General features: G+C 43.2%; 1 protein-coding gene across 7 annotated transcripts in view; it reads left to right on the forward strand.

Moving 5' to 3' along the window:
• RAPGEF4 (Rap guanine nucleotide exchange factor 4) overlaps positions 1–27789 on the forward strand; it is a 291866-nt gene that overhangs the window by 239310 nt on the left and 24767 nt on the right. For all 7 annotated transcript variants that reach the window (XM_047722178.1, XM_047722177.1, XM_047722176.1 and 4 more), the window contains 7 exons: positions 3860–3938; positions 17640–17790; positions 19747–19835; positions 20572–20602; positions 20803–20881; positions 22064–22210; positions 23984–24081. In XM_047722178.1, coding sequence (XP_047578134.1) covers positions 3860–3938; positions 17640–17790; positions 19747–19835; positions 20572–20602; positions 20803–20881; positions 22064–22210; positions 23984–24081 — 674 coding nt within the window. The remainder of the gene's footprint in view (positions 1–3859; positions 3939–17639; positions 17791–19746; positions 19836–20571; positions 20603–20802; positions 20882–22063; positions 22211–23983; positions 24082–27789) is intronic.

Consider the following 27789-nt stretch of genomic DNA (forward strand, 5'->3'; position numbering starts at 1 on the left):
CCCAGTTCTGGCTGTCCTTTGTAGATGGCACAGACTTGTTCATGCATTTTAGGAATAGCCTTCCATAGACATCCATTAGATTATCATTTAAATCCTATGTATTTCCATTAAGGATTTGTGCCAGCTAAGAGTAAAATGGTTCCGTCTGCAGTTGCAGATTCTCAGGCTGCCCCAGGGTGTCACTGAACACCCCCACCTGTGCAGTCCTGCTAGGGCTGTCATAACAAAGACCGCAAACCGGGTGGCTTAAACAATAGGGGTATATCGTCTGCGAGTGCCGGAGGCTAGAAGTCCAGGATCAAGGTGACAGCAGGGCTGGCTTCTTCTGATGGCTGCGGAGGAGAATCTGTTCGTGCCACTTTCCTAGCTTCTAGTGGCTTGCCAGCAACCCTTGGCATTCCTCGTTCTGTAGCTGCTTCTCTTTGGTCTCTGCCTTCATGTTCACGTGGCATGCTCATGTTCACGTGGCATGTTCATGTTCACGTGGCATGCTCATGTTCACATGGCATGTTCATGTTCACGTGGCATGTTCACTGTGTGCCTTTGCACATAGCCTTCCCTCTGTACATCTGCCTCTGTGTCCAAATTTCCCCTTTTCATAAAGGATACCACTCGTATTGGATTAGGGCTCACGCTGATGCCTTCTTCTTAACTACATCAGCAAAGACCCTATTTCCAAATAAGATCACATTCTTAGGTAGTGAGGGTTACAATTTCAACATATCTTTTCAGGGGGGAAACATTCCACTCATAACACTGCCTTATGGTGAACCAGTCCTCCTGACTACAACTCAGAGATTTGAGGATGAATGAGATGAATCGCACCACTGAGCTACATGTTCAGAGTTACATACTGTTCTCCATTTCAGTTACCATCTTGTACATGACTTTGGAACAGCAAGTATTCAACTTAAAAAAAAAAAATCCTATGTTACAGGCCTGTCTCAGAATAATAGGTTACTATTTTAAGCATGCCGAGCCTGTAGAACATTTATCACTAAAAGAAGTTCAAAGATTTATGTCAAATACTTAGTGACAGTTCAAAGCCCAGTTCCATCACCTTTGCAATACATTCAAGGTAAAGTCATCATTATTACTATATACCTCCGAAAAGTATTTTGCCACAGATTTACTTCTTATTTGATCTCCTCCTTCTAGCTTCTCATTTATACAGAGATAATCGGATTTGTTTTCATGCAGTACATTAATTGGGGAGTAGTCTGTATAAAACCCAGGATCTCTGACTCTAGAGCAGTCATTTTCAGTTCAATATTTGTTGAGTATCCTGTAGGGCAGACTCAAAGCTGGGTGCTAGGCAAGGTGAACCCAAGAAACAACCCTTCTGTCCTCAGGAAGTTTATAACCTGCCAAAGGACATAGAGGGATGTGCAAATAACTTGAGCATAAGGCAAGTGCTTCAGGAGGGGGACCAACTGAGGGGACCAGGCAAAGTGTCATGGAGGATATAGCCTTGGGAGTGGCCCTCAGGAAGGTGGGAGGCTAGTAACGAGACACTGGGGATTAAGCCTACCATACTGAAGGACAACATTAGTACTGACTTAGACCTAGAAGGACCAAATGGTCTGGTTCTGCCTGACTATCATATATATAAGTGGGAGAGGGAAGGTAAGGTCTAGGAATTTGATGACAGATCTTACAGGGTCTTCAGTGCAAAGCTAAGTAAGCACTAGGGAATGGCTGAAGATGTCTGAGTGAGAAGAATGTGAGAAAAACTTTTCTTGAGAAAGGAAACCCTCAATGGACCCATTAGAAGGGGAGTCCTTACTTCTTAGAGGCATACATAACCTCTAATAAACCAAATTTCTAGAACCTGGCATCAAGAAAAATACAACTGATCTTTCCCCTCTGTTTAACTATTTGCCCAGAATGTGTGATTGCCTAGTGTAAGAAACAGCAGATTCTGTAAAGTGAGTATTGATTGAAAAGGAAGATTCTGGTACATGAGAGACCATGGCATCTAAGGAAAGATCTGTAAGATCTTTATTACCCATGAAGAACAAATATATCCTTCCTTTTAAAGTCACCTCTGAAAGAGGTGGGGACTAGATTATTGCTTCTTCAAAAACTGAAGCCTAGAAATCAGTGCATTCTGTAGCTGGCATGGAGAATGTGATTCCTGACCCTTCCATTTTTGTTGTTAGAACCAGGTCAACATCATAATTCAATATTGAACTTCATTATCTGTGTTTTTTTCTGATTCCATTTTTCTTACATATAATGTTCATGACTTGGAGATAAAGAACAAATCAGTATCTTCCCGTCATCAAAAATATGAATGTTCTACACAGTCCTCCTGGACACTCAAAATAACCCTAGCACAGGCCCATGAAACATGGATGCTATAGGGTGGGAGACCTTGGCATTTCTGGGCTTCTAATACAGTGAGAAATGTCAGAGTCAACAGTGAAACTGGTTTTCATCATAGAAATGTACACCCCTGGGTCTGACAGTACCTTCTCTTAATTTACCAAAACATCTGTTTTCTGCCTAAGACCTATTAGTTTCCTAAACTTTTTACTTCTATGACCAGCATTAGTCATTTAGTGATTTGAGAAATTATTTTCTAGTAGACAATGATTTTTTAAATCAGCTCTCAAGTGTTACTGCCTATGAGCAGAGAACGAGAAAGCCACATTGAAATGTGGGTGCTGGCTGGATACTGTGCTAGGTGACCAGCTCGCCAGCCTTGGGGTCCCCTCCTCAAATCTCTGCTTTAGCAAAATTTAAACTACTATGTTACATAGTTCTTGTGAGACTCTTATAGGAGTTTACCCACCATCTGTAAAGAATATCTAAAATTTATACAAAGGTGAACCTAGAGATTAAACTTAGACAAAGCCGAAGCCTTTCGTACTTAAGGGGAAAAGTTCCATATAGCTTGTCTGGCAACTTCTCTGTGTCTTCTCTGGGACTGAATAATGGGACTAAAATAGCTGGTAACACCAAGTGAGGACAGTGTGGGATTACACTTGTCAGTTACATGTAAATGAGTCTAATGTCATCATGTGACTTAGTAGGGGTGTTAGCAAAGAGGACAGTGATGATCCTATTGTCACATGTAAATATATCAAATCAACACATTGTATACCTTAAATTTCCACAATGTTACATATCAGTTATATCTTAATTTTTAAATTATAAGTTCATTTAAAACATAGACTTTGGAATTCTAATATATTCAATTAAAATTTTTACATTTCTTACCATTTTCTATCTGAAAAGTGACATGAATATCACAAAATCTCAGCTACCATCTTAAATGTGCCAGAGAGCTTCTGTTTTGTTTTTTGTTTTGTTTTGCTGCAGTTACCGCTCCTAGCCTTTATCTTGTCCTTTTTTTTCCCTGCTTTTGTTTCCCTCACCAACTTTCTGCTCTTATCGCCTCTTTTTTCTAGAATTCCATTGTCCACTCATCTTTCATTGCTCCCTATGGAAACAAGGGGTAGAAAAGACATAAAGGATAACAGATGTTGACAAAAGATGTATGGTGTAAGGTAGACAAAGAAATGACCATATGTGAGTCCTGCACACGTGGAAATGCCCATGGGTAGCTCATTAATTATAGGTATTTTTTAAATATGCATTGTGGCTAAGGTGACCAGCACTGTCTCTTTAAAATACTGTACTTTTTTGTTCACCATCCTAAGACGTTGAGTTTTTATCTCAAGCTTGTGAACATTATTATTTTTAAGATGTAGCACCTCTATGTACAGTCAAACTCAAATCCCCCAAGCCAACGCAGAAGAACCATCGACCAAGAACAAATGAATAGATACTCTTGCCTTTCTAAAGCTTTCTGCAAAAACCTAATTTCTTTTTCTGCTCTGCTTTTCTGTAGATTCTGTTTTAAACGACTTTGTTATGATGCACTGTGTTTTTATGCCAAATACCCAGCTTTGCCCAGCCTTGGTGGCCCAATATCCTTTTGTGGTTTGAAGTCTCTATTCCCTTGAAGACACCTCACATCTATCTGGTCATTATCTCATTTCATTCTCTGAAGGTAAGTCACAGCCCAGGCAGGGTCATGCTCTCCACCACTGTCAAACTGAAACACCCACAATTTTCCCCCTAGCGTAGACACCAGCCCTCTCTAGCAGGTTTGGTCATGCTGTGTGTAAGGATTTCCTCCCCATTACCTGTGTAGAGAAATGTGAGCCAAGTTACCTCAGGAAGGTGATACATAACTGGGAGGTAGGTTAAAGAAAGTTATGGAGAAGAGTATTCTTAGAGAATTCTTAGAGAGTAGGGACAGTTCCCTGACCTTGGAAACAGACTCTTTACCTCTGCAGGATACCTGACAGCATGACCTGGGGCCTGCCTGCATTCTTCTTCCAAGGTCCAGGATTAATCCCTTTGCGCATAAATACGGGTGACCATGATGGGGTAGCTTTTCTTTCACACCTGTCCTACTCTGTCCTGTCTTCCAGAAACCAAATGTATTCCTTCATTGCCATTTTTATTATTATCACACTGACTGAAGTCACACAAAATTGGAAATTCTAATGGCAGTTCCCCTGGGCAGCTGGAGCGCTGACTTTGTTTGGGGCAGCTTTTCAGTAATCTGTTGAATTGACCAATTGGTGCATGGTATCTGGCACAGAGAGAGCATCCAGAAAATCAGGTTGAATAAAAACGGTGAATGTTACTGAGTTACACCCTCAACTTCAGGGGTCATGGGAAAGTATATTTTCCAATTCTGCTTTATATTTAAAGCAACAAAAATTTAGACCCCAAAACACTTTGACTTTGTGAGTAGTTAAATCTTTTGAAGGAGAATGGCTTTTTTTTCCCTCCCTCTGAGCAATCCAATCCATGTTGCATGTTTTTCTTTTTCAGAATTATAATTGCCCTACCTGATGCTCATTTTCTTGTTCACTCATAATTCTCTTTGAAGTCAACAGAATGTGTGAGGATGGGAGATTTGAGTTGAATGTGTTATTCAGAAGCAACTGCAAGAGTGAGATTTGGGTGTTTATTTGCCTGGAAACTATCTTTCCAAGTAATGACAGCTTAATGAGACTCACATACATTATATATTCTTTCTGGCTTATATTCCATTCTTCTCAAGTAAAGTTAACACATTCAGGATCTCTCTGTGTTCTTTTAATTCCACACATGGTAATCGTTATTAGACCTTTGAGACTTGTTAGAAGAAAAAATAAAAACCACCACTGAGTTCAGACTTATTTTTTTCCAACAGTTAGCATATCGATAAGGTTAAAGCCAACAAAATGCAAAGAAGAGTGAGGGAATATAGCAGGCCACATCATGCCATCTTTACAAGTAGAAGCCCCAAGTCTTTGTTTTTCCAAATTCTGCTTTCTTCATTTATTAGCTTGTTCCGCTTTAGAGCTGATTGAGGGCATTCATATCACTGATCTCTGTTTTTAAAATAGAGGTTCCTAGAGGGAAAGTCCATGCTATGTCCAGGTCGGGAGGTGTAGAGAAAATGGTAGTAGGTAGAGGAGAGGAAGTCAGGAAGGTGAACAGTGGAATCAAGGGAGGCCTATGATATCTGATCCTGATTCTTTTCTCAGTAGATGGAGGGAATCCCGGATGGCTGGGTGTCATCTAAAGTACCTAGTGCCCTCAGATCACCTCCTTTGTACTTGGCCCTACAAGAAGTTAGATTCTCTTCATTGCTGTATTTTGAACCAACTCTCTGTGTGTCAGGCATCTTGCTAACACCATTGACCCACATTTATCCTTCCAGGTGTCTACTGGGTTAGTATTAGCATTGTCTTACAAACGAGGATTCTGGGACTCAGAAACAGTGGGGTGACATACCCAAGGCAAGTGGCAGCGTCAGGATTCATCCAGGTCATAGGATTCTGAGCCTGGAGTGCGTCACTTTTTTTCTCCACATATTATTTCTTTAAGAGCTTATCCTTTAGAGTTTAAGAACATTTCTTGACAACGTGTTGCAGGATACATGTTTATCTGTGTTTCAGTTGACTCAAAGCAAAGTAGGCCTAACGTATTGAAACCAAATATATGAAACGTTCAGTAGAACTTTTCACAATCATAGAAATATTCTGTTTCTGCTAGACCAGGATCCACTAGCCTTGAAATTCGCTACTGTGACTGAGGAACTGAATCTGTAATTTTACTTAATTTTTGTTAATTTAAACTTAAATAGCCATGTATGGCTTGTGGCTACCATATTGGACAACATGTCTAGTCCTTAGATGGGAATGAGAGCCTCCAACAAAAATTGCTGTTCTGTGATGCCGAGGGAGGGTATCCTGGGGATGCCAGAGGCTTACCCTGCTGCAGGCTGGCCAACAGAAAGGGCTCGGTCCCTGAAGATCATGGCAGTGCTTCTATATTATGGTGAGGACTCAATTTTTAGCTCCCCTTTCTCTGTAGGAACATCTTATGTGGGCTTCTTATATAGGCTATGTTTGTTTGGTCATTAGTAACATAAACCAACTGTGACTGTCTTAAAGAATATAGGAATTTCTCAGAGGGATTTGGGGTCACCCAGAGAATTGAAGGGATCCTAGAAGAGCCCAGGCTTTCAAAAGGGGCCTTGGGGGCAAGAAATAAAGACCTGCTTTTGGGCCAAATCTGCTCCAAGCATCCTGGGCTGATTCCCACATCCCTAGGAAGGAGGGTTGCGTTGGCCTAGCTCGGGTCCCTGCTGACATCTTGGTCAAAGGAAGGCAAAGCACTTTCCCATCGGTCCCCCAGAGCTTGTCCGTGAAGAAAAAGAGAGGAAGTGAAGAAATAGGTGATGAGCAGACCAAACAACTAGTACCCATAAACTGCTAACACCTCATGCACCAGCCACAGGGAGAAATCAGGTAAAGCTGAGCCGGTGGGTTGACCCCCATATTATTAACATGAGAGAAGGGAGAGTAAAATACTTAACCTCGTTCCATTAAAGCACTTGCATTAAAGTGAGTTGCTTTGGCTGAGTCTTTTCAAAGTACTTAATATCTGTGACTGTGCCTAGCAGCCCTATGAAGAAGTCAGTACTGTCACTGCTCTTTTTCCAAATCAATAAACGAGGATAATGAAAAATTATGATTTGCTCAGAGAAAGGTAATTACTAGTACAGAAAAGATTTGAGCCCTGAGCCACTGACACCTATTTCTGTCCTTAATCCACATTGTATGTCACCTCCAATTTTGCTTTTAGTGCGGAGGAAGATGGTAGAACTCTCTTTAACATTAATATCTCGGGCCTTTTATACGCTAATGAGAGAAAAATCTCTATTCATTAGATATGCTTGGAACACGATTTCACCTGATGAATACAAATGCTTTCTAATGAGTTTTTTAAATTATATTTGTTCAATTTCTGTACTTTTCATCTTCAGTTTCTTGAATCTTTTTAAGATTTGCACTTAAAATTCAGTAGAGTTTTCCACTGGTCTTTAAAAAAGAAAATAAAACCACCTATAACCCCGTCAGGTATTACCGTTATTAACATTTTGGTATGTATCCTTCCAGTCTTTTTTCTTCACAGGTAGATATATATTTTTATTTTTATTTTTTTAAATTTTTTTTATATTTTTAAGTATAACAAGAGAATCATACTGTAAGTGATTCTGTGTGCTTTGTCATTAAAAAATATTTTATGAATAGCTTTCTCTGCCATTAAATACTTCTCTACAAATTTTTTTCAAAGTATAGATATCTTATAAAAGTGAGATCATGTTGTATATGCTTTTTTTTTTAAATATTTTATTTATTTATTTGACAGAGATCACAAGTAGGCAGAGAGGCAGACAGAGAGAGAGAGAGAGAGAGAGAGGGAAGCAGGCTCTTGGCTGAGCAGAGAGCCCGACGCGGGACTCGATCCCAGGACCCTGAGATCATGACCTGAGCCGAAGGCAGCGGCTTAACCCACTGAGCCACCCAGGCGCCCTGTATATGCTTTTTTATAATATTTTCTTCTTCACTTAATAGCATGCTGTGGGTATCTTTTCAGACATATATATGTATGTTTATATATATAAATGAAACTACATTTTTTTTAAAGATTTTATTTTATTTACTTGATACAGAGAGAGAGAGATCACAAGTAGGCAGAGAGGCAGGCAGAGAGAAAGAGGGGGAAGCAGGCTCCCTGCTGAGCAGAGAGCCTGATGTGGAGCTAGATCCCAGGACGCTGAGATCATGACCTGAGCCGAAGGCAGAGGCTTAACCCACTGAGCCACCCAGGTGCGCCTACATCTTTTCTTTTTCCAACCAGTTCCATAAACTCTTATTAAACACAATGTGTCATATAGTGCTGAGCAACAAGGTGACGCAGATGCATGAGAAAAACATTCTATCATTTTCATTAACTCACAATATTATCTGGTAGATTTGTCGTAGTTTATTTTCTTAGTCTCTTCCTATTGGGTATTTACATTTTTTTTTCAAAATTTTTTTCCTATAACAAACACAATGGGAAGAATCAACATCCTTCCAGCTCAATCTTTGCCCACATGTAAGATCATTTCATTACTTTAAAAGTAGGCAAGGAGTAAGTAATGTTTTAATGCTTTTGATGTTTACTACAGCATTGCTCCCCTGTTGTCTTAATTATGTGTTTTATGATTAAACTCTAGCCAATTTTTTTTTTGTACAAATGCATGCAGGCCTTACTTCAGTAAGTGATCACAACTAAGTTAATATTATTCTGAATTTTAATAACTATGTCCTTGATTTGGAGCATTTTTCGTATCATTTACTTTATCTTTCCAGCACCCAGCCCCCACATGTGAGACATAAAAAGGACTAGTGTGATATTTATTTCATTTTACATGTGGGAGAAATCAAGACACATGGAACCAAGAGAGCACCTAAGATCACACACATCCTGGCAAATGTTTAGAGAAACTCCATGTAGCCCTAAATAATTCCAACTGCAGGGGACATTGTCCTTATTATCAGTGCCATCTCAGTGGGTCAGTCTATCTACTCTGTAACAGGCTGCCCTTGGCCATGGTTTGTTCTCATATTGCAGGCCCAAAGTAGACAGATTCAAAGAGAGACTTCCTGGGGCTTCTCAAACTTTAGGAAAGAGAACAGGAAGCCTATAGCCCCAGTTGCCAGTGACGGCCTTCCTACAATGACTAGTGGAATAAGTCATATGTCAAAGCTGAAATGCATGGAGAGTCAGGAAAAAAAAAAAAAAATGGTTCTATGATGGCATCACTGCACTTATACCAATCCTGCAGCTTACCCTGCCGAAGATTCCTTTTTATGTCAACAAATACAGGTCTTTGTGACTCGGGACAGATTGTCATTACAGCTAAAAGCATCTTGAGTGATCATGGCTTATATTTAAATTCATAAAAATGTAAATACAGCAATAATTTTGGCCAAATATTTTTTCCTAGTGTCTTAATTTCTTTTGGCTTAGTATACACAAATTCTCTGCTTTTGGCATGGAAAAAATTTATTTCATTTCTTGAAGCAAAGAGGAAAAAAGTGAAAGTTTTAGCTAAAACTACTTCTCTCTGTATTGTATCCCTTATACATAGACATAGCAAACACAATAGCAACTTTACTGAAAAGGCAGGGCCGCCATCATTTATTTCACTATCAAATTGAGCTGGGACATTCTCTTTAGAAGTTGACTGGAGTTCCCTAGGAGGAACTTTTTTCAAAATTTGCTTTTCTTGTTGATGATTTACAAAACAGCATCGGGTTCTTATTCTCTAGATTAAGCCAAGTTTTTAGGAATATTATTTAGATGTCTAAGGAAAATTGTCAGCTTAAATTTTGTTGAAGCCAAATTTTACCATTGTAGTCCCCCAATTGTTTCTGTAAGCGTTTAATCCATATGCTAGTATCAGTGCAATTTACTTCTGCAGATATGCAACTTAAGACTTCATTTCCAATAAGGAAGACTTGCTTTGATCATGATACGATGTGTCCTCTTTCTCAGAAAATGACCGCGATTCAAAGATAAGCTTTTTCATAGATAACCTTCCACCTTGCCTTTCGGAGCATCTTTTGAGCAAACTTCTTCCTCAGATATTCCATCAGATATTCTACAAAGTACTTTATACACATTTCTCAGCCTCATATCAACACCATGGGATGTGTACTCTTTTTACATGAGGGGATGAGACTGAGGAGGGATGTCATTTTACCCAAGTTCCATTGCTGGCAAGTGTTAGAATAGTAGTGGGTTGAACCCAGCAATGGGTTGTTAGTCCACATCCTACTTCTCTGGTGGGAATACTAGCCCCTGAGTTAAGACTAAAAAGAATAGCCAAGAACTAGAGGCTTCTAAAAATGCAAAGAATTCTGAAAATCAATGAGGAAAAAAAAAAGTTCCAAGCAAGAAAATGGGAGGCACATAAAGAAAAATGACAACACAGAGAGTGGTCCTGGGAATTTCAAGTTCATAGGCTCACATAGACACAGGAGCAGCTGATGTGATGGGAATAGCATTACAGTTAAATCCAGAGAGGCCAGGTCTCATGGAAAGTTCCCAAACCACCCATTTAAAAGATTTCACTTTATTTCTAGGGGGCGGATCAATAATAATGATGGTGACTAACACTTGCTGAGCATTTAATATGTCTGCAATACTGTTCTATATGGTATACCAGTATTATCTCAGCTCATCTGTAACAGCAGTCCTCTGACATTTACTGATGAAGAGACTGAGGTTCTAAATGGTCGATTAACTGACCGACGGCTTCACGTTTGTAAGTAGGGAAGTGGGGAGATGAACCCAGGTTGTCTGATTCGAGAACTTGCCTTCCAAGCACATGTTGCGTGAAGGAAGGGATCGATTCGCAGCCCAGAACGTTGGGATGCTCCACAAAGGGAAGCAGGGTAGTAAAGAGACCCCATAACACGGTGGGAAAAGCCCAAGGTCTGAAGTCAGAAGACCTGTGTTTAAGACCCAAGTCTTACAAGCTGTAGTACTCAGCAATTATCCTTGACCTTTCTGAACCCTGTCTGTATAATAGGGGTAATTATACCTGTCTTGCCCAGTTCATCAGGTGGATGTGAGGATCAAATGAGGCTCTGTGTGTGAAAGTACATTATAAACCTTCAAGCCCCTTATAAGTAGTGCCCCATATAAATGCATTATTGTACCACCATGAAAGGAATCTAGCATCATGTAAAGAATATACCAATGCTTTGTCTAGTCAGTGGGCAGATGACCCCCAAAGTTTGTTTTCGGCTGCAAGCAGCGATCTTGTATGCAAAGCAGGGCTTAAAAAACAACAACATTGAAGGGTATCAGTTTGAATGTTGATAAGTGTTTTATAAATAGCTGCATAATTAGCATGTACTTACTGCAAAAAGTATACATAATATTTTATTCCCTGTTGTAGGCTGTAATGAATCTGCCGCCTCTCCGTCCTAGGAGGTTTTCACTTACTTTCCCCATGATAATTTTAATATGTGGAACCATTATTAGCTGAATTAAGAATAAGTAAATGAGCAGTAAAAAAAAATACAGAAAAATTACAGGTGCCTGTGGTGAGTAAGATAATAACTAGGTAAAAATATATGAAATAATTACAGTGTTTGAACGGCACAGCCGGCATGAGGAAAATGACTCAATGGAATATTAAGCCCGCTGTTGGCAGGGTAGAAAGACTGTAGCCTACACCGTGGCCTTCACCTCTTCAGATCCTCGGCCCTGATCCACACTGAAAACAGATTCAGTTTGTCCTCAGTCACATTTGAGTGATGCCAGAGGATCCGGTCCAATTCAACAAAGAATTTAGTCATTCTGAGAGGCTGTGTTCCTATAGATTAAATACCCAGTAACTAAAAGATTCTGTTTCAAAGATGCACCTAATATCTGGTACTTGTGTGGACCTAGTTCCCAATGACATTGAATATGAATGTCCTTAGAATGTATCCATGATCTGTATTTGACATCTTCTATTTTTTTAAGATTTTATTTATTTATTTGAGAGACAGAGATCACAAGTAGGCAGAGAGGCAGGCAGAGAGAGAGAAGAGGAAACAGGCTCCCCGATGCAGGGCTCAATCCCAGGACCCTGGGATCATGACCTGAGCCGAAGGCAGAGGCTTTAACCCACTGAGCCACCCAGGTGCCCCTGTATTTGACATCTTGACAAAACAGAATTTCAGATAATTTAGATAAAGCTTTTAAGGAGCCATGGTGTTTGTCTGTTTTTGAAAACTGTGTTATATATAGCACTCCAAACAGTGTAATTGAATTAAGGTAACCAGTCAATCAACAAACATTTGAAGCTTTTTATGATTCCCATTTCTGCTGTTAAGGATTCTGATTTAATGCTCCCAGATGGTGAAAAATCTTATTACCATAACAAGAGAAACCTCAAGTTAGGATTTGAATCCTCACGAATGTTTGGTTAATAGTGGTGAGTCACGGGGCGCCTGGGTGGCTCAGTGGGTTAAGCTGCTGCCTTCGGCTCAGGTCATGATCCCAGGTCCTGGGTTCGAGCCCCACATCGGGCTTTCTGCTCAGCAGGGAGCCTGCTTCCTCCTCTCTCTCTGCCTGCCTCTCTGCTTACTTGTGATTTCTCTCTGTCAAATAAATAAATAAAATTAAAAAAAAAATAGTGGTGAGTCACTGCTTTTTTTTCTTTTTATGTAAGTTCTGTGCCTAACATGGGGCTTGAACTCACAATCCCGAGATCAAGAGTCCCAATGTGCCGCCTCCTGAGCCAGCCAGTCACCCCCAAGCCACTTTCTAAATCAGGAGGTACTGTTGAAACTATGGCAGAGAGGATCTAGTTCAGACATTAGGAATCCTATGCCTTCCTGACCATCAGATTGTCAGGGAGCTGCAGCAATTAATTCTTGATTTCCTGTATGTGCTTTGTCTTCTTTGTGGATTTTTTGGGATCAGTTTCCGCATCTCAGACTGATTTCCCCATTATCCGATAAACTTCAAATCCCCTAATTCTGCTGCATAATACATGTTAGTATAAAGAAATGTTAATATCAGACAAAATGTGACAACGGAGACAGGTAAACAATGTGCTGGGGAGAGATAAGAGAACTGAGTTCTAATATCAAGAATTCTTTTGGTAGATTTGGAAAAATCACTTAAACTCATTCTACCTCAGTTTCCTTACCCTCTGAAATTGTGGAGTTGGAGATACAGTCAAAGGGCTTTTGCAACTCACAGATTCTGTGATTCTGTGAATCATCTGAAATCCACTCAGTGTGTCAGTGATGACTTTGGCCAACATTGACTATTAAGGCCTTTTCTTAATTGTATTTAAGATAAAAATGTAAGTAATTTTAGATTCTCTTACAGACTTTTATTTTTCATTTTACTTTATTTTATATCTTTTCAGTGTTCCAAAATTCATTGTTTATGCACCACACCCAGTGCTCCATGCAATATGTGTCCTCCATAATACCCACGACCAGGCTCACCCAATCCCTCACCTCCCTCCCCTCCAAAGCCCTCAGTTTGTTTCTCAGAGTCCACAGTCTCTCATGGCTCGTCTCCCTCTCTAGTTTCGCCCAATTCACTTTTCCTTTCCTTCTCCTAATGTCCTCCATGTTATTCCTTATGCTCCACGAGTAAGTGAAACCATATGATAATTGACTCTCTGTGCTTGACTTATTTCACTCAGCATAATCTCTTCCAGTCCCATCCATGTTGATACAAAAGTGGGGTATTCATCCTTTCTGGTGGAGGCATAATACTCCATAGTATATATGGACCATATCTTTTTTATTCATTTGTCCGTTGAAGGGCATCTTGGTTCTTTCCACAGTTTGGCAACTGTGGCCATTGCTGCTATGAACATTGGGGTGCATATGGCCCTTCTTTTCAGTTCATCTGTATCTGGGGTAAATACCCACTAGTGCAACTGCAGGGTCACAGGGTAGCTCTATTTTTAATTTCTTAAGGAAACTCCATACTGTTTTCCAAAGTGACTGCACCAACTCGCATTCCCAACAGTGTAGAAGGTTCCCTTTTCTCCACATTCTAACACTTGTTGTTTCCTGTCTTGTTTCTTACAGACTTCTATCTAACACTTTATCTCTCTGTGTCTTTTTCACCATGAATTCAAGCAGCCATATTGCTTCTTACCTGAACCCAACTGTCATGATATCAGGAGTCATGGCCATGCTTAATACATGTATGTCCTTATCATTTGACAAAATCACGGGATTGTGATGTAATTTATTTTCTCTGCTAACTGCACTTAACATAGACACTAGCCAAGTATATATTTCATATAGTGTGGTTAAAAGTATCTTATGTGGGGGTAGAAAGTATCTTATGTATGTGGTTTCCATTGATCATCCTTTCTAAATGGTTGCTTGTCCTGGGGAAGTGCCAGGTTTGTATTCCCATGAGAATTTCTCCATCAAGTGGTTAGTGGGTTGTTCTGGTTTTAGCCAAAGAAGGTAATGGTTTCTATGACCTTCCTGATGTGTTTGAATTTATGAACAAACTATATTTGAAATGTTACTCTTTTTAGGTTTAATTGTTTTACATCATATTGAGACAAGGGACCTGGTGGGATGTTATTTCCCACCCCTAGCCCCCAGCTGCTGTCTGAAGGGAATATAGTTTTTTCCTCTCTCTCCATCTTTTTTGCAAATGTTAAATAAAATCTAAAAATAAATCACATAAATCTTCTAAAAGCTGGGGAAAGTGTTATGGGAATCAATAGAAGCCCCAACACATCCTCTGTAACCATTTCAGGTATCATCAATTACATAAAGTCTTCTCTGTGTCCCTTGAGAATCTGATTCAACAGACTGTTCTGGAATGAAACAATCTGTTGCCTGTGGAGGGGCAGAATGCTTGAGCATATGCCTGGATTCAGCTTATAAAAGTACTACCACCACCACCTCCAGTAACATCTATAAAGGGAAAGGGAGACTTTATGAAACAACTCAGTGCTTCCTTTTATTTTTCCAGAGGCAAAAACACTTAACTTTCTTGAGAAAAGAAAGCAAGCCTTATTCTAATCCCTGTGGATTTGGCCATTGCTGGATCCCAGGGGCCTGGGGAGCTATTCATTAAGAGCAGAGGACACTCAACTCTGGTTTAGGTATTCATTGGCTCTGGGAAACTTAGAGCTTAGGCAAAGGAAAAAAAAAAAAAAAGAAAGAAAGAAAGAAAAAGAAAAGAAAGAAGGAAAGAAATCTCTTTCTCATCAGGATTTTTGCTTCCCAGATGCAATCATTCTCAATAATTTCATGAACCCAAGCGCTAAGGTCCAGTCACTATTGGAGAATAGGGGTGATGACAATGAAGAGGGCCCTGTCTGGGTTTATCAGCTCTCCATTTATTTGCTGAACAACCTTGGGCAGATCCCTTCTCTCAGTTTCGTCTGTAAGTATTTAGAGAGAGCGTTATATGATCATGTCAGCGCATGGAGCACATTTATTATAAACTATAAAGCTCCGTGCACGTTTAGAGTGTTACCATGTTAATCCTTCCAATCATGTGTTCTTTCATTGTAGAAAAAAGACAGATTCCCCCAGAGGAAAGAAGTCAAGACAAAGTCCTGACCCACAGAGATAATGTAAATTTAGTGTCCTGCCTAAGGCCTTATAGATTACCCTCACATGTGCTGCTGGTAACACTGTACCCAAGTCACAAGTGTTTGTATTGCTTCCTGAGTCCAAGTCAGGATAACCTGGAGGGGCAGCTGGGTGGCTCAGTTGGTTAAGCCTCTGACTCTTGGTTTTGGCTCAGGTCATGAACTCAGGATCTTGAGATCAAGTTCCATATCAGGCTCTGTGCTCAGCATGGAGTCTACTTAAGGTTCTTTCCCCTCCCTCTCCCACCTCCTCTGCTGCTCCCCCTGCTTGCTCTCTCTCTCTCTCTAAAAATAAATAAGGAAAATCTTAAAAAAAAAAAAAAAGATAACCTGGAAAGTTAGCATTATATCTGCTTGATAGCAAATTTGATAGTTCAAACCACCTCAGCCTCAAGTGCAAGTAAGAAAGACTCAATCTCTCTCCCTCTCTCTGACTGACTCTTAGGTGAACCTGCACACATTTTTCATTCAGTCAAGAATAACTCCCTTGGTGCCCACCACATGCCGGATTGTGTTGCTAGCCCTCTCCCCCCAAAATAGTGATAAAATGTTGTGCCCACACTGCAGTTCTTTGGAAAGAAAAACTGAGTTATATGTGCTAGAAGCAAGAGGCCTAAGGGTTAATCAGAAAAGAAATAATTTTCACATAAAGTGATCTTTCTTCCTTTTTTTTTATGGTAAGCTCAGAGAGAATTGTAGTAATACAGGTTGAGCAATTTTCTTTTTTATGAATCCCATGCTCAATTTATGAAAGCCATTTTGCAACCCATTTACATGCAGTAAACCTTTGCTTTAAGGTTCTGTCATTTACCTTGATCATGATTATTTATAGTCCCTTTAGAATGGGCCCTTTACGGGTTTAACTCTCAAGTACAGCACTGCCACTAGGCAGTTCTCTACTGAACCTTTGAGGTCATGGTCATAAGCTAAGGCACAGCCAGTCTTGCAACCAGCTATGAGGACAGGGAGGGCTGTTGTGTAATGAGAACTAGTTGGAATTAGAGGAGTCTTGGCCAAAACCAACTCCATACTCTCATCGTGTGATCCTGGCCATTTGTGCACCTTTACCGTCAGTTTGCTCACTGGTAGGAAGGGAAGAATGCTTTTATCACAAGATTCTAAAGTAGAATTTAACTAAGGTACGCTACTGCAAGATACAGGGTTAGTTATAAAGAGGAAAGTGTTCCATGAACTAATTGTCAGCAGTATGATCTATTATAAATCAGTGAAAAACAAATGGTATGCCTCCTCTAAAATCTTTCTTGATCACATACTCTATTCTCTTTAATGTGATACACACACAAATGTAAACGGAGAGCAGAAACCTTTACCTGATATGTCGGAAGACACTCAATTAAGTATTTATTGTCTTGATGGGTAAATATAATCGCCAGCTGAAAATCACTGTGCTGGGCGTGGTACAGAATACAAGGCAAGTAATTTATCATCCCTAGGCCTCCAGGAGCTTATCGTTTTGTTAAGATGTCTAGCCATAAGTGCACAAAAAGCCAGTATGAGACAGAAGAAGGAGTTACAGTGTGTCGAAGTCCCTCCCCATATGCATACAGCAGGAAACTTTGCTCTTCTGAACACTAGGCGAGCCAGGCTTCCTCCAGCCCCATGCGCTCTTGCTGTCAGTCCAGCAGAACTTAGATGCCTGCCCGGAAGGGTTTTGCTGAAACGCATACAATGAAGTGGTTCTATGGAAATAGGTGCAGAATCGTGGGAACCAAAAAGGGCGGGCAAGGCCCCACGAGACAAGCAACAGCAGGAAGCACTGCGTCCCCTAGAAGTGAAAGGGCCAGGCGGAGGGCTGGCAGGGGGTGTGCTGGGACCTGGAGTGAGGTGCAGTGGGAACCCTTGTCAACACGCAAGGCAAGTGGGGCTGTGCGAGTCGGACTCCTGGGACCACCGCCCCATCAGGGTCAGCAGACACAAACAGGGCTCCCTAGGCACTGGGTCCAGAATCTTTCTGTGGGTGGCGCTTTTCTTGAGGGCCCGAGGAGAGAATCCTAGCAGTCCAAGAGGCTGGCTTTCTGAACCTGGGATCGATTGTTCTCACCTTTTGTGAGCCGCTCAATGATGGTGAGTGTGAATGTCTCGACCAAGTGTCTTCCTTGACTCCCGGCACTTACCACGCGCAGCCCTTACAAGGTACGGAGCAGGAGAAGATGGATTACACCCTCAACAACAAGAGGCGTGTCATCCGCCTGGTGCTGCAGTGGGCCGCCGTGTATGGAGACGTCCTACAAGAGGATGACGTGGCCGTGGCTTTCCTCGAGGTATGTGGAGGCCTCCCTTCCAAGAATACATCTTTGTCCCACTGTAGCAAGACTCGCCAGAAGCACGGGGCTTCCTGGAGAGACTGGGACTGCAAATTCTGGTCTCTGTTAACATGTTCATCAGAAAGGTACTATGAGGGGTGCCTGGGTGGCTCAGTGGGTTAAGCATCTGCCTTCGGCTCAGGTCATGATCCCAGGGTCCTGGGATCGAGCCCCGTATCGGGCTCTCTGCTCAGCGGGGAGCCTGCTTCCTCCTCTCTCTCTGCCTGCCTCTCTGCCTACTTGTGATCTCTCTCTGTCAAATAAATAAATAAAATCTTAAAAATTAAAAAAAAAAAGGAAAGAAAGGTACTATGAGAGGAGTACAGAGCAGCATCAGCCGCTGTCCTGCCCTTTTAGTCCAATAACGCAGCCTTGTCGTGCATTTTCACTTGCTCCCTTTTTCTTTGCGTTTTTTTTCTGTGATCCTAATCACAGGGTACCCGTCATGTTGTAGGCTGCTTTTTCCACTTTATATAAGGATTTTTTTCGATGTTCATGCAGTCTTTCTAGTAAAAATTCTTTAATGACCTTTAAGTAACTCTGCCACAGATATGCTTGTTTTTCATCATGTTGAATATTTACATCATTTCTGGTTTCTACATTCCTCAGGTAATAGTATAGGGAACGTTTTTGTGTAAGTCGGTCTGTCTTTGGTCACATTCCAAGATGTGGGATTGTTAGATCCAGCGGTACCTCTTTTTGAGTGGAGTGAAACCGATAATTTTATTGAGGACTTTCTAGGACCACGAGGTAGTTCCAGAAGGACGTGATTTATGTCATAATCACTATTTTAAGCTGAACTTCCCTTTTCCTTCCCATGGCTCCAGCCCCACATTGCAACATGGGCCCTGGCATTGAGCCCTGAATGACTCGCTCTGTCCTCCGAAACTTAGATGAGGATCTTCGATGCAGGCAAAAGGCAATGTGGCTTCTATTTCTAACCTTATCAGTCTGTATGTTCAAGACTGAATTATCCAAAAAAAATTATCCTTTCCCCTCTTGAAGCGTATAATTTGGCAGGCAGAGAGAAGGGGAAGGGGGAAAGGGGCCTGTGAGTGACCCTCAAAGCTGCAGAATGAAGTATTTTGAAAATATAAAGGAGTAACAGTAGCTTGGGTCATACATTGACTCCTGGCCGCTACCAGTTGAAGAAAGGATCGTCTTGCAGAGGAAGCAGAGTGGGGTAAGTTGGCAACACCACAGCTGTCATATTCCGCTGTGGAGACCACTGCTCCTGAGCAAAGCAGGCCCAGCTGCTGCTGCCTGGTGGTCAGGATTGGTCCCAGGGCATCCATAAATTGTCCCTGAGATGATCACACACTCAGCATGCATCAGTTCCGGTCCTGAAGACCATGCCTGCCTTTTGCCACCAAAAACTAACCACACCTAGTGGGAAATAGTAAATAAATAACAAATGCTAAAATAGTTATTCAGAATAAACGTTAAAATTTCCCTGAAAAAATCTGAGGTGAAAAAGTGCTCTGACAGTGTAAGTTCTGAAGTGGCCCATTCTAAAACATCTTGTGACATTAACCTTTCATACAAATACCCTAGGAACAGTTCATCTGCAATTAAAAAAAATTTTTTTTTTGAGTTTTTGCACTGTGGTGAAATATATCAAACATAAAATTTGCCATGTTGACCATCCTTGAGGGTACAATTCAGTGGTATTAATTAATTCACAATGTTATGGCACCATCAAGACCATCTATTTCCAAAACCCTTTCTCACTTGCTGTTCTGAATTTAGACATATGGTAACATTTTCTTTTTCTTTTTTGGTCTCCAGGCCACACAACCATGGTCTGGAGATGCTAGTCAAGCAGATGACATAGGAATATATCTCTGTTGCTCTTGACAGAATCGTGTACCTTGGCAATTCCCATTAAAAGCCTGTGACCTTTGCCAATTACAGGAGTTTTATGTGTCTGTGTCAGATGATGCCCGGATGATTGCCGCCCTCAAGGACCAACTGCCCGAGTTAGAGAAGATTGTCAAGCAAATGTAAGGAAGGGCCTGGCTTGGGGTGTGTTTTCATCAAGTAAGTGCTTGCATCTCTGTCAAAACATCTTCCAAAATGTCCTCCGCCCCACCCCCCCAGAAGGTGAAAGCTGGTTTTTCAGCAGCCACACGGTATTCCAGTTTGAGTGGACCGGTGCCTCAGGCTTGGGTGGTGGGAGAAGACCAGGTGAAGAGGGGAGATTCTGCTCCTCTCCTTCTGTGGCGGACGGCTGCCAGGAGAAAGCCTGGGACAAGGTGGAGGTCCTACTGTCGGGCATCTCACTCAGTAAACTTGGGTTCCTTTGGTTTAAGGCAGTGAATCCAGTAATAAAATAGTGGCATTTAAAGAAAGATGAAGGTGAATTACTTACATGGAAAATTCACTTTCTACCACCAAGGTTGTTGCTGGTGAACGTTTGCTTCCCCTCTGTGAAAACATGGAAGGTTTCACACGCTGTTACTTTGAGCCTTCAGTAAATACCGGAGAGAATGTGTGCAACTAGAAAGATCTTAAAAGCTAGAAATCTTGGCTTTCAAGATCAGTTCTGCCAGGGGTCTGCCTGGGATGTGAGCCCATCTCTTCATGTGTCCTCTGTGCTTGGTCCCTTGGTCTCAGTATGAGGATTGCTCAAGGATTGCTGTCATTTCATTCTGTAATTTAAAAATTCTATGCAAATGAAGCAATTCAAAATAACAGCACTGATGGTGTCAATTAATATGCTTTCTCTGCTTCTTGTAGTTCAGAAGATGCAAAGGCTCCACAAAAGAAGGTATGTGCCCACGATTAGGACTCTCTGCCCTGTTAGGTAGCAGTTCTCCGGAAGTATTACAGTGCAGTAACTGAAAGTGATGTGTTTATAAATACAAAATATGTTTTCTCATGTCTTGACTCTGCTTCTCGAGTGTGTCTCCTCTGAGCTGCAAACGTGCACCAGTCACTTTCCCCCTACGGCTATGGTTATTTTTACAGCACAAAGTTCTTTTACAACAGTTCAACACAGGCGATGAGAGAGCCCAAAAGCGCCAGCCTATCCGCGGCTCGGATGAAGGTGAGAAATCTCCTCTAACTCAGAATTGTGTAGATTACTCAAAGTCCCTAAAAATCTCTCCCCTGGGAACTCTCGGACTCTCTTAGCACTCCAAATGGTTCTCCTGAAGGTGCCCTTTTGCATTTCAGTTATTAATCCTCTTGAACTCTGGGCCGGGAGTAGAGGTGCTTATCCACACTTCCTGGATTCTGCCTCCCCCTCGCTGCCACTGTTCCCTGAAAGAAGGAAAGAGTATCTCGGGAAGTAGTGGTCAAGGCTGCCCACCTCCGGGAAGAGCTGGCAGGCAGATGACTGGCACTTTGTAATGCTGTGCAGGGCAGAGATAGGGTCATCTGCAGAGCAGGACTCCAGCCCAGAGAGGGCAGTCTGGCCCCGAGCCCAGTATTGTTGGCAGCCACGAGGGAGGTGCACACGCCGACAATGACCATTTGGTTGCTTAAGCTTTGTCTCAGGAATCGCAACCAAAATAAAATGAATGATAATGACAAAATTCTCATCTTAAATCACAACCGAGTCCTATCATTCAGGAGCCCACAAATTACAGGAGCCGGAATTGCTTCCATGGTTTATGTTCAGAGGTGAGCCTTGAGGTGCCATGTTTGGGTTTGCTGAGCTCGACATTGCCCGAGCTCTGTGGCCCAGCCAGCCCCAAAGTGCGCGAACCCGTGAACAAGTGTGTGGGAAAGTCAGTGTGTGTTCACGCCCCGGGCAGAAGCCCTCCTGTTTGCAGAGCTGTTAGCATTAGTTCCCCACCCCTCACTCCCTTCCCCCTGCCCCCAGCCCCCACCCACCCTGCCCCAGCCAGACAGCAGCAATCTAGCAATCTGCCTACTGCGCAGCACTTCCTGGATTATGAAAAAGAAACTCTCAGGCAACGGCAGACCCAGCAGACAGGCCTAGATGTCCTTCCTTTGTTCCATGTCTCTTCTCTGTGGCTTGTCCTCAAGCATGTGCTATGGTTCTTGGAACTGGAGGCAGCAGCCACATACATGTGTACCTATCCTTAGACCAATGTGAAGGCCAGGAGTTTTGGAAGTGGGTGAGCTGACTGCAAATAGGTATAATCCTGAGAGTGATTAGATGGTGCAAATTTGGGAGGTTAGCCAAACATTCCCCCTTGCTGATGGTTTTCCTAAGAACTCCCGGGACCGATTTACCATATTGTTCCTGCCTTCCCAACAGTTCTGTTTAAAGTCTACTGCCTGGACCACACCTACACAACCATTCGGGTTCCAGTGGCCGCCTCGGTGAAGGAAGTCATCAGCGCAGTTGCCGACAAACTGGGCTCTGGGGAAGGCCTGATCATTGTCAAGATGAGCTCTGGAGGAGGTAACAGCCTCAATGAGCACCTTGGGCTTCCACAGAATGGAATATCCCAACCAAACAGAAAGCCTGCCAGGAGTTAGCGTGGCCCTTCCTCACAGGACCCGAGGGACAAATAGGTGCTGTGTGTGTGCCCATAAATAACAAAATAATATGGTTAGGAGTGGGCTGGGTAAGAATCCAATATGCCCTATTTTGGAGTTACCCACTGTAAAGCAGGAGGTTAAGTGATCGACAGCAGCTGGAGCTGAGGACTCTGGGGTGGGTGTCGGCTTGGAGTTCTTCCTATTTAAACCCTAAACAAAAAGCTGAAGGTCTTGGAGCTCTGAGACATGGGGACCCTAAGAGGGCATCTGGCTTGACAGGCTCCAAGCCATAGGTTTCCAAACGTCTGAAGTTGGAGGTGATCGTAGGCTGGTTCTTTCCAGCTGATGATGGTTTCCCTCCTTACCCTGTAGAGAGGGCAGGAGGCCAACTCATCAAATAAAATGAGGACGATTTTCCCCCATGGGACCACTTAATTGCCGTGTGCGTCCTTGAAATGCCATGTATTCATTCACCATATATATTTACTGGCCAAGTTAGTGTGACTGGGACGGAAGGGATGTGTTGGGTGCAGCCATGTCCCCAAGCTGTTGCTAGGCAGGCACAGAGGTAGACAGTAAGTGGACAATTACAATCCATGCTGGCTAGAGGTTTGGAATGGTCGGCCTGTGTTGCATTGAGAGCCCAAAGAAGAAATGGTAAAGCTAATTTATCTGGAGATGATTTAGTAGCCACTGGAGGATCCTTGCTTCAGGATCAGGTAAACCATTTTTTGCCACGTTTGAAGGCAAATGGTTCTCCTGATGCAGGATTTTTAAATATATCATGGATTCCCAAGATTTCCTCTCCCAGTCACATAGGACCCAGGATGCCTGCCTTCGCCAATCCCTATGGCACAGTCTTTCCGAGACTGTCCCGCATCCCTCCTTCCCCTCCTTCGGGTTGTGACGCAAATGTCTTGTCTACCTGAGGCCACCTCCTCCCTTTCTTTGATTCCCTTCCTAAAATTGTATCCTCTCTCACTTACGTATACTTTCTAGCTTCTGTCCCTGCTGGTTTTTCTCCCCGTGGCAGCTCACTCTCTGATCTGTCTTGTTCACCATCTGTGTCCCTCGCTGGGATGCAAGCTCTTATGGGACCGGGATTTTTTCTTTTTTCCTGTGTTGTTCCCTTCTGTATCTTCAATGCCTGGAGCAGTGTCCAGCATGAAATAAATGCTAAATAAATATTTGTTGAATGAATTAATTTTCAAAATATAGGAGGCTTAATCTAGGCCATGCCATTGCCCTCCAAATTTGGGAACCCATGAAAAAATACTAATGAATTTTACATCTAAAGTCATCTGGGATCTCAGAAACCCCCTACGTTTTCTAGAAGGGATCTTTCCGTCTCCAAAGCGCTGGGCATTATTGCCATCTGGAAACATAATTTGTTATATAAATAGTAAGTGTGGTTTTTGAAGATAATTACAGCTGTAGTGCCGAACTGGGTGAATTGACCCACGGGTACTTCCATTCCTGCTTTGTGGTCATTTTCTGATGGCATCCTGAGTGTCCTGTGCCTGCGTGAATGCTGGTCTTTCCTATGCAGTGGGTCCCTTCAGTCCTGTGTTTTATGCAGTCGCTCTGCGTGTTCCGGTAATTCACCGAGCTGGCAATTTGTTGGTGTGATTAGGGCAGTGCAGCAAATCTCAGATGCATTTAATAGGCAATCTCGTGCTTTTTATGTTCACAGAAAAGGTGGTGCTCAAACCTAATGATGTTTCAGTATTTACGACGCTCACCGTTAATGGACGCCTATTTGCTTGCCCGCGAGAGCAATTCGATTCACTGGTAGGTGTGGATGGCCTCCTCGGAGCCGTGTCTGCAATCAGAAAAACTTGTCTGCAGCTTAATTTCGCAGTTACATTGAACTGAGTTGCTAAAAAACTCCTGAATGCTCCTTGGCTGTTTCTTTTTCTGTGCTACGTGAGGTAAGCCTCAGGTGTTCATTTGATATGCTCAGACCTTTAGATTTTCTTTTGTGGAAATGAGCCAAAGTAGCCCCACTATCGGGGCACAATTCTGCTTTTACACCCCCTTGTAGTAAATCACCTCCTAGAAGTCCCCCCAGTTTAGATAGTAATATTTAAAATCTGAATGCTGAAACCAGGAGAGAGGAAAAAAAACTTTTTAAGACCAGACCTGGCAATCCATCACATCCTCCGTGGGCTGTAGAAGGGCGTTAGGGCAAAGCCACTCTCGGTTCTCCCTGAAAGCGCTCTGACTTGTGTAGGAAGTACCGGAGGCCAGCCGTTTCTTCGCAATGTCCCCCAAGCCTTTTTCCCAGGCTGCGCAGAACTCTCTTCAAGCAAAGGATTAATCGGCCCATGCTCACTGCTGAGTAGCCTTCGTCTGTTATGGAGACGGTAGGGTTCATTTCTGTTTATCCTGCAAAAATTAGACATGTTGGTGAGGAGCTCTCGCGCTATCTTGGAAACGCTGCGGGGCCAGCGCAGAGGAGAGGGAAGCAGTTTTTTCCATCTCGGGACACACGGGCTGATTTTACTAAGAGAAGTGCAACAAGAGTGAGAGGTAAACAGCATCACATTCCAGGGCAGAGTTCAGCCACGTGAGTGCTGCATAAATGCATTCATGTGTCATCACATCAGACATTAGAAGTAAATCAAGATTCCTCTCCTCTCGAGAACGTTCTAAAATTTTTTCTTAAGATTGTATTTATTTTTTGAGGAAGAGAGTGAGCGAGATAGAGAGAGGACACAGGCAGGGGAAGTGGCAGGCAGAGGCAGAGAGAGAAGCAGACTCCCTGCTGAGCAGGGAACCTGATGCGAGGGATCAAGCGGGCTTGATCCCGGGACCCTGGGATCATGATCTGAGCCAAAGGCAGACACTTAACTGACTGACCTCCCAGGAGCCCCTCAGGAACATCTTAGAACTTGTTTTGGCCTCATGGGGATTCTTTGTTCCAGCTGGGGGAGAGCCATTTGGGGCACTCCTGCTCAGCTAGGTGGATTGTTGCCATGTCTTGTATCCCGGTGGAGGGGAGCTTAGCAAATGTGGCTTCGTTCTCTGACTGTCCTCATCCATCACAGCCCACAAGCGCCCTGCTGGCCTCATCCACAGTTGCTAGAAGAGCCGTCTGCACACAGTCCTTTCATTTGTATTTTCAGTCACCTACATTCACTGCTTTCTAAAAGATCACTATTTCCCAGCACTGAGGGATTGGGGGAGGGGGGTGGGGGGAAATGTCCTACTTGAGGCGTGCTGCCCTCTCCTGGAAATGAACACCATCAGAAACCAGGTGAGCTGTGGGCCTGCCACAGGTGCGGTGCGATGTGTTTGTCCCACTGCCTTCGGCCTGTCTTGCCAGCCGGTTCTTGGCCACAGCAACAGATGACCTGGCATGTGGATGGGGTGTGCAGACTGTTTCCAGCTCCTTGTCAGGCAGACACTAACTTCTGAGACCTCTGTTTCTTTGCACCTTGTCCTGCAGCCTTATGAATTCTAGTCCTTACCAGCCTTCCATGTTAAGGCCCGAGTAGTTGAAAGGCGTTTGCTTTGCCGCAAGCCCTGGGGAATGTGAGCTTGTAAACTTTTTCCACGTGATGCCCTGCCATTCGCTGGCCGGCGGCTTACGTCATCGTACTAAGGAGTGGTTGAACCCCACCTCCCTCACCAAACTGGAGATGTGGAGCCTTTTCCAGCTTTCTAAAGATCTCCCTGAGGACAGTCTTTCTAGGAAGAATGGCACACAGGATGACTGTGTAGTACAAAATGTTGGCCAAACCCTTTGATCTATCAACACGTACTTATGAAGTGTCTGCTTTGTACTCAGTGCTCTGCTGCCTTCTGTGTGACTCTCGACCAGTCGTCCCAGAGGCTCTGTCCTTGCAGTGGTTACAGTGACATTAGGGAGATGAGACTAAAACAGCCTGGAACAGAACACATCGTAGGGCTATGCTGTGTTGTCTAGAAATAATGGAGTGCCAGCGCTTTACTCTCTGCCCATTGTATTTGAGCAGAAATGTTAGTGCAGAGCAAATTATAATAAAATCCCACTGTACTGTAATTTGGTTATACTCTTACCCACCTGCTAGTTCCTTAGAATTTTATTTAGGGCTTATGATCTCATCCAGGCATTGTGGATGGTTCTGGCTCTGGGATGGTCTTGAAGACGAATCCTCCCTGTGCCTCCAGGAACCCACAGTGCAGTGAGGGACTCCAGGGTGTAAGAAGGCGGTGTGACAAATGCCACCACAGAGCCAGGCACGGGGTGGGGGAGAGAGGGATGCTGGGTGGCAGCTGACTTCCGCCATCTCTTTGTCACTGACGATCTGTGTATCCTTTTTATGTCTTGGGTTCTTGACTTGGAAATTGGGAGGGTAACAATGCTGTTCTTCCTGAGGGCAAGTACATGGGAGTTCCGTTCTATGCCTCTGGCAGGCAGTTGTGCCTGTTGTGCCTCATATGATGGGAAAGGGCCCCAGGACTATCTAGGAGAAAATGGAGCAAGGGGGTGCTTACTGGGGGCCCCCGGGTCAGCACATACATTCCCCACTTCAGATGGAAGAACAACTTCGGCCACTCAGATTGCCTCTTTGGTGCTGCATGGAGGGAAGAGGCCAGCCTGCTCTTTGTCAAGGAGGGAGAAGGCTTTGGTGAGCCCTGCCCACTAAAAAAAAAAAAGAGATTCTATGACTTTCAAAAGGGATGCAGGAATGATAGACCACTATCCATGACTTAAAGAATTTTACTTATTTCTTAATATTGGCATCTTCCCTGTAGTTGCTCAGTTTATCCCCTCCATGAAAAGCCATAAGGCCTCAAGGAAAAGAGATGGGAGCTGGGTGGATCAGTCATTAAGCGTCTGCCTTCGGCTCAGGTCGTGATCCCGGGGTCCTGGGATCGAGCCCCGCATTGGGCTCCCTGCTTGGCAGTAAGCCTGCTTCTCCCTTGTCCACTCCCCCTACTTGTCTTCCCTCTCGCTGTGTCTCTCTCTGTCAATAAATAAATAAAATCTTTAAAAAAATAGAGAGAGAGAGAAAGAGATGGGAGCTAGGGAGCCTGTGGAGGAAGAGAGCAAGAGGGCAGTTGCATGGAGCAGAGGGCTGTGCACACAGCAGAAGCTGCAAGACGGAGCGGAGAACATGGAGAGCCTGAGCCCGACAGGGTGTCCTCAGACCCAGCGTTTAAAAGTGTCCCCAACTTCAGGGGTGCCTGGGTGGCTCAGGCAGTTGAGCGTCCAACTCTTGATTTTGTCTCAGGTCAAGATCGGTCGGTTGTGGGATCCAGCCCCACCTTGGGTTCCTCACTCAGCACAGAATCTGCTTATCCCTCTCCCTCTGTTTCTCACTGCATGCTCCCTCTCTCTCTCTCTCTCTCTCTCTCTCTCTCAAATAATAAGTAAAATCTTTTTTAAAGACTGTCCCCAACTTTCTACCTAAGACCCACCCTGCTTGGAACCATTCTCCTTACTTGTTTCCATAAGCTACTTACCCATAGCTTCAAGCCAGTTCCCTAAGTTTCCAAACTTTGGAATTA

The sequence above is a fragment of the Lutra lutra genome, chromosome 3 (genome assembly GCF_902655055.1).
Source record: "Lutra lutra chromosome 3, mLutLut1.2, whole genome shotgun sequence".
Taxonomy (NCBI): Eukaryota; Metazoa; Chordata; class Mammalia; order Carnivora; family Mustelidae; genus Lutra; species Lutra lutra.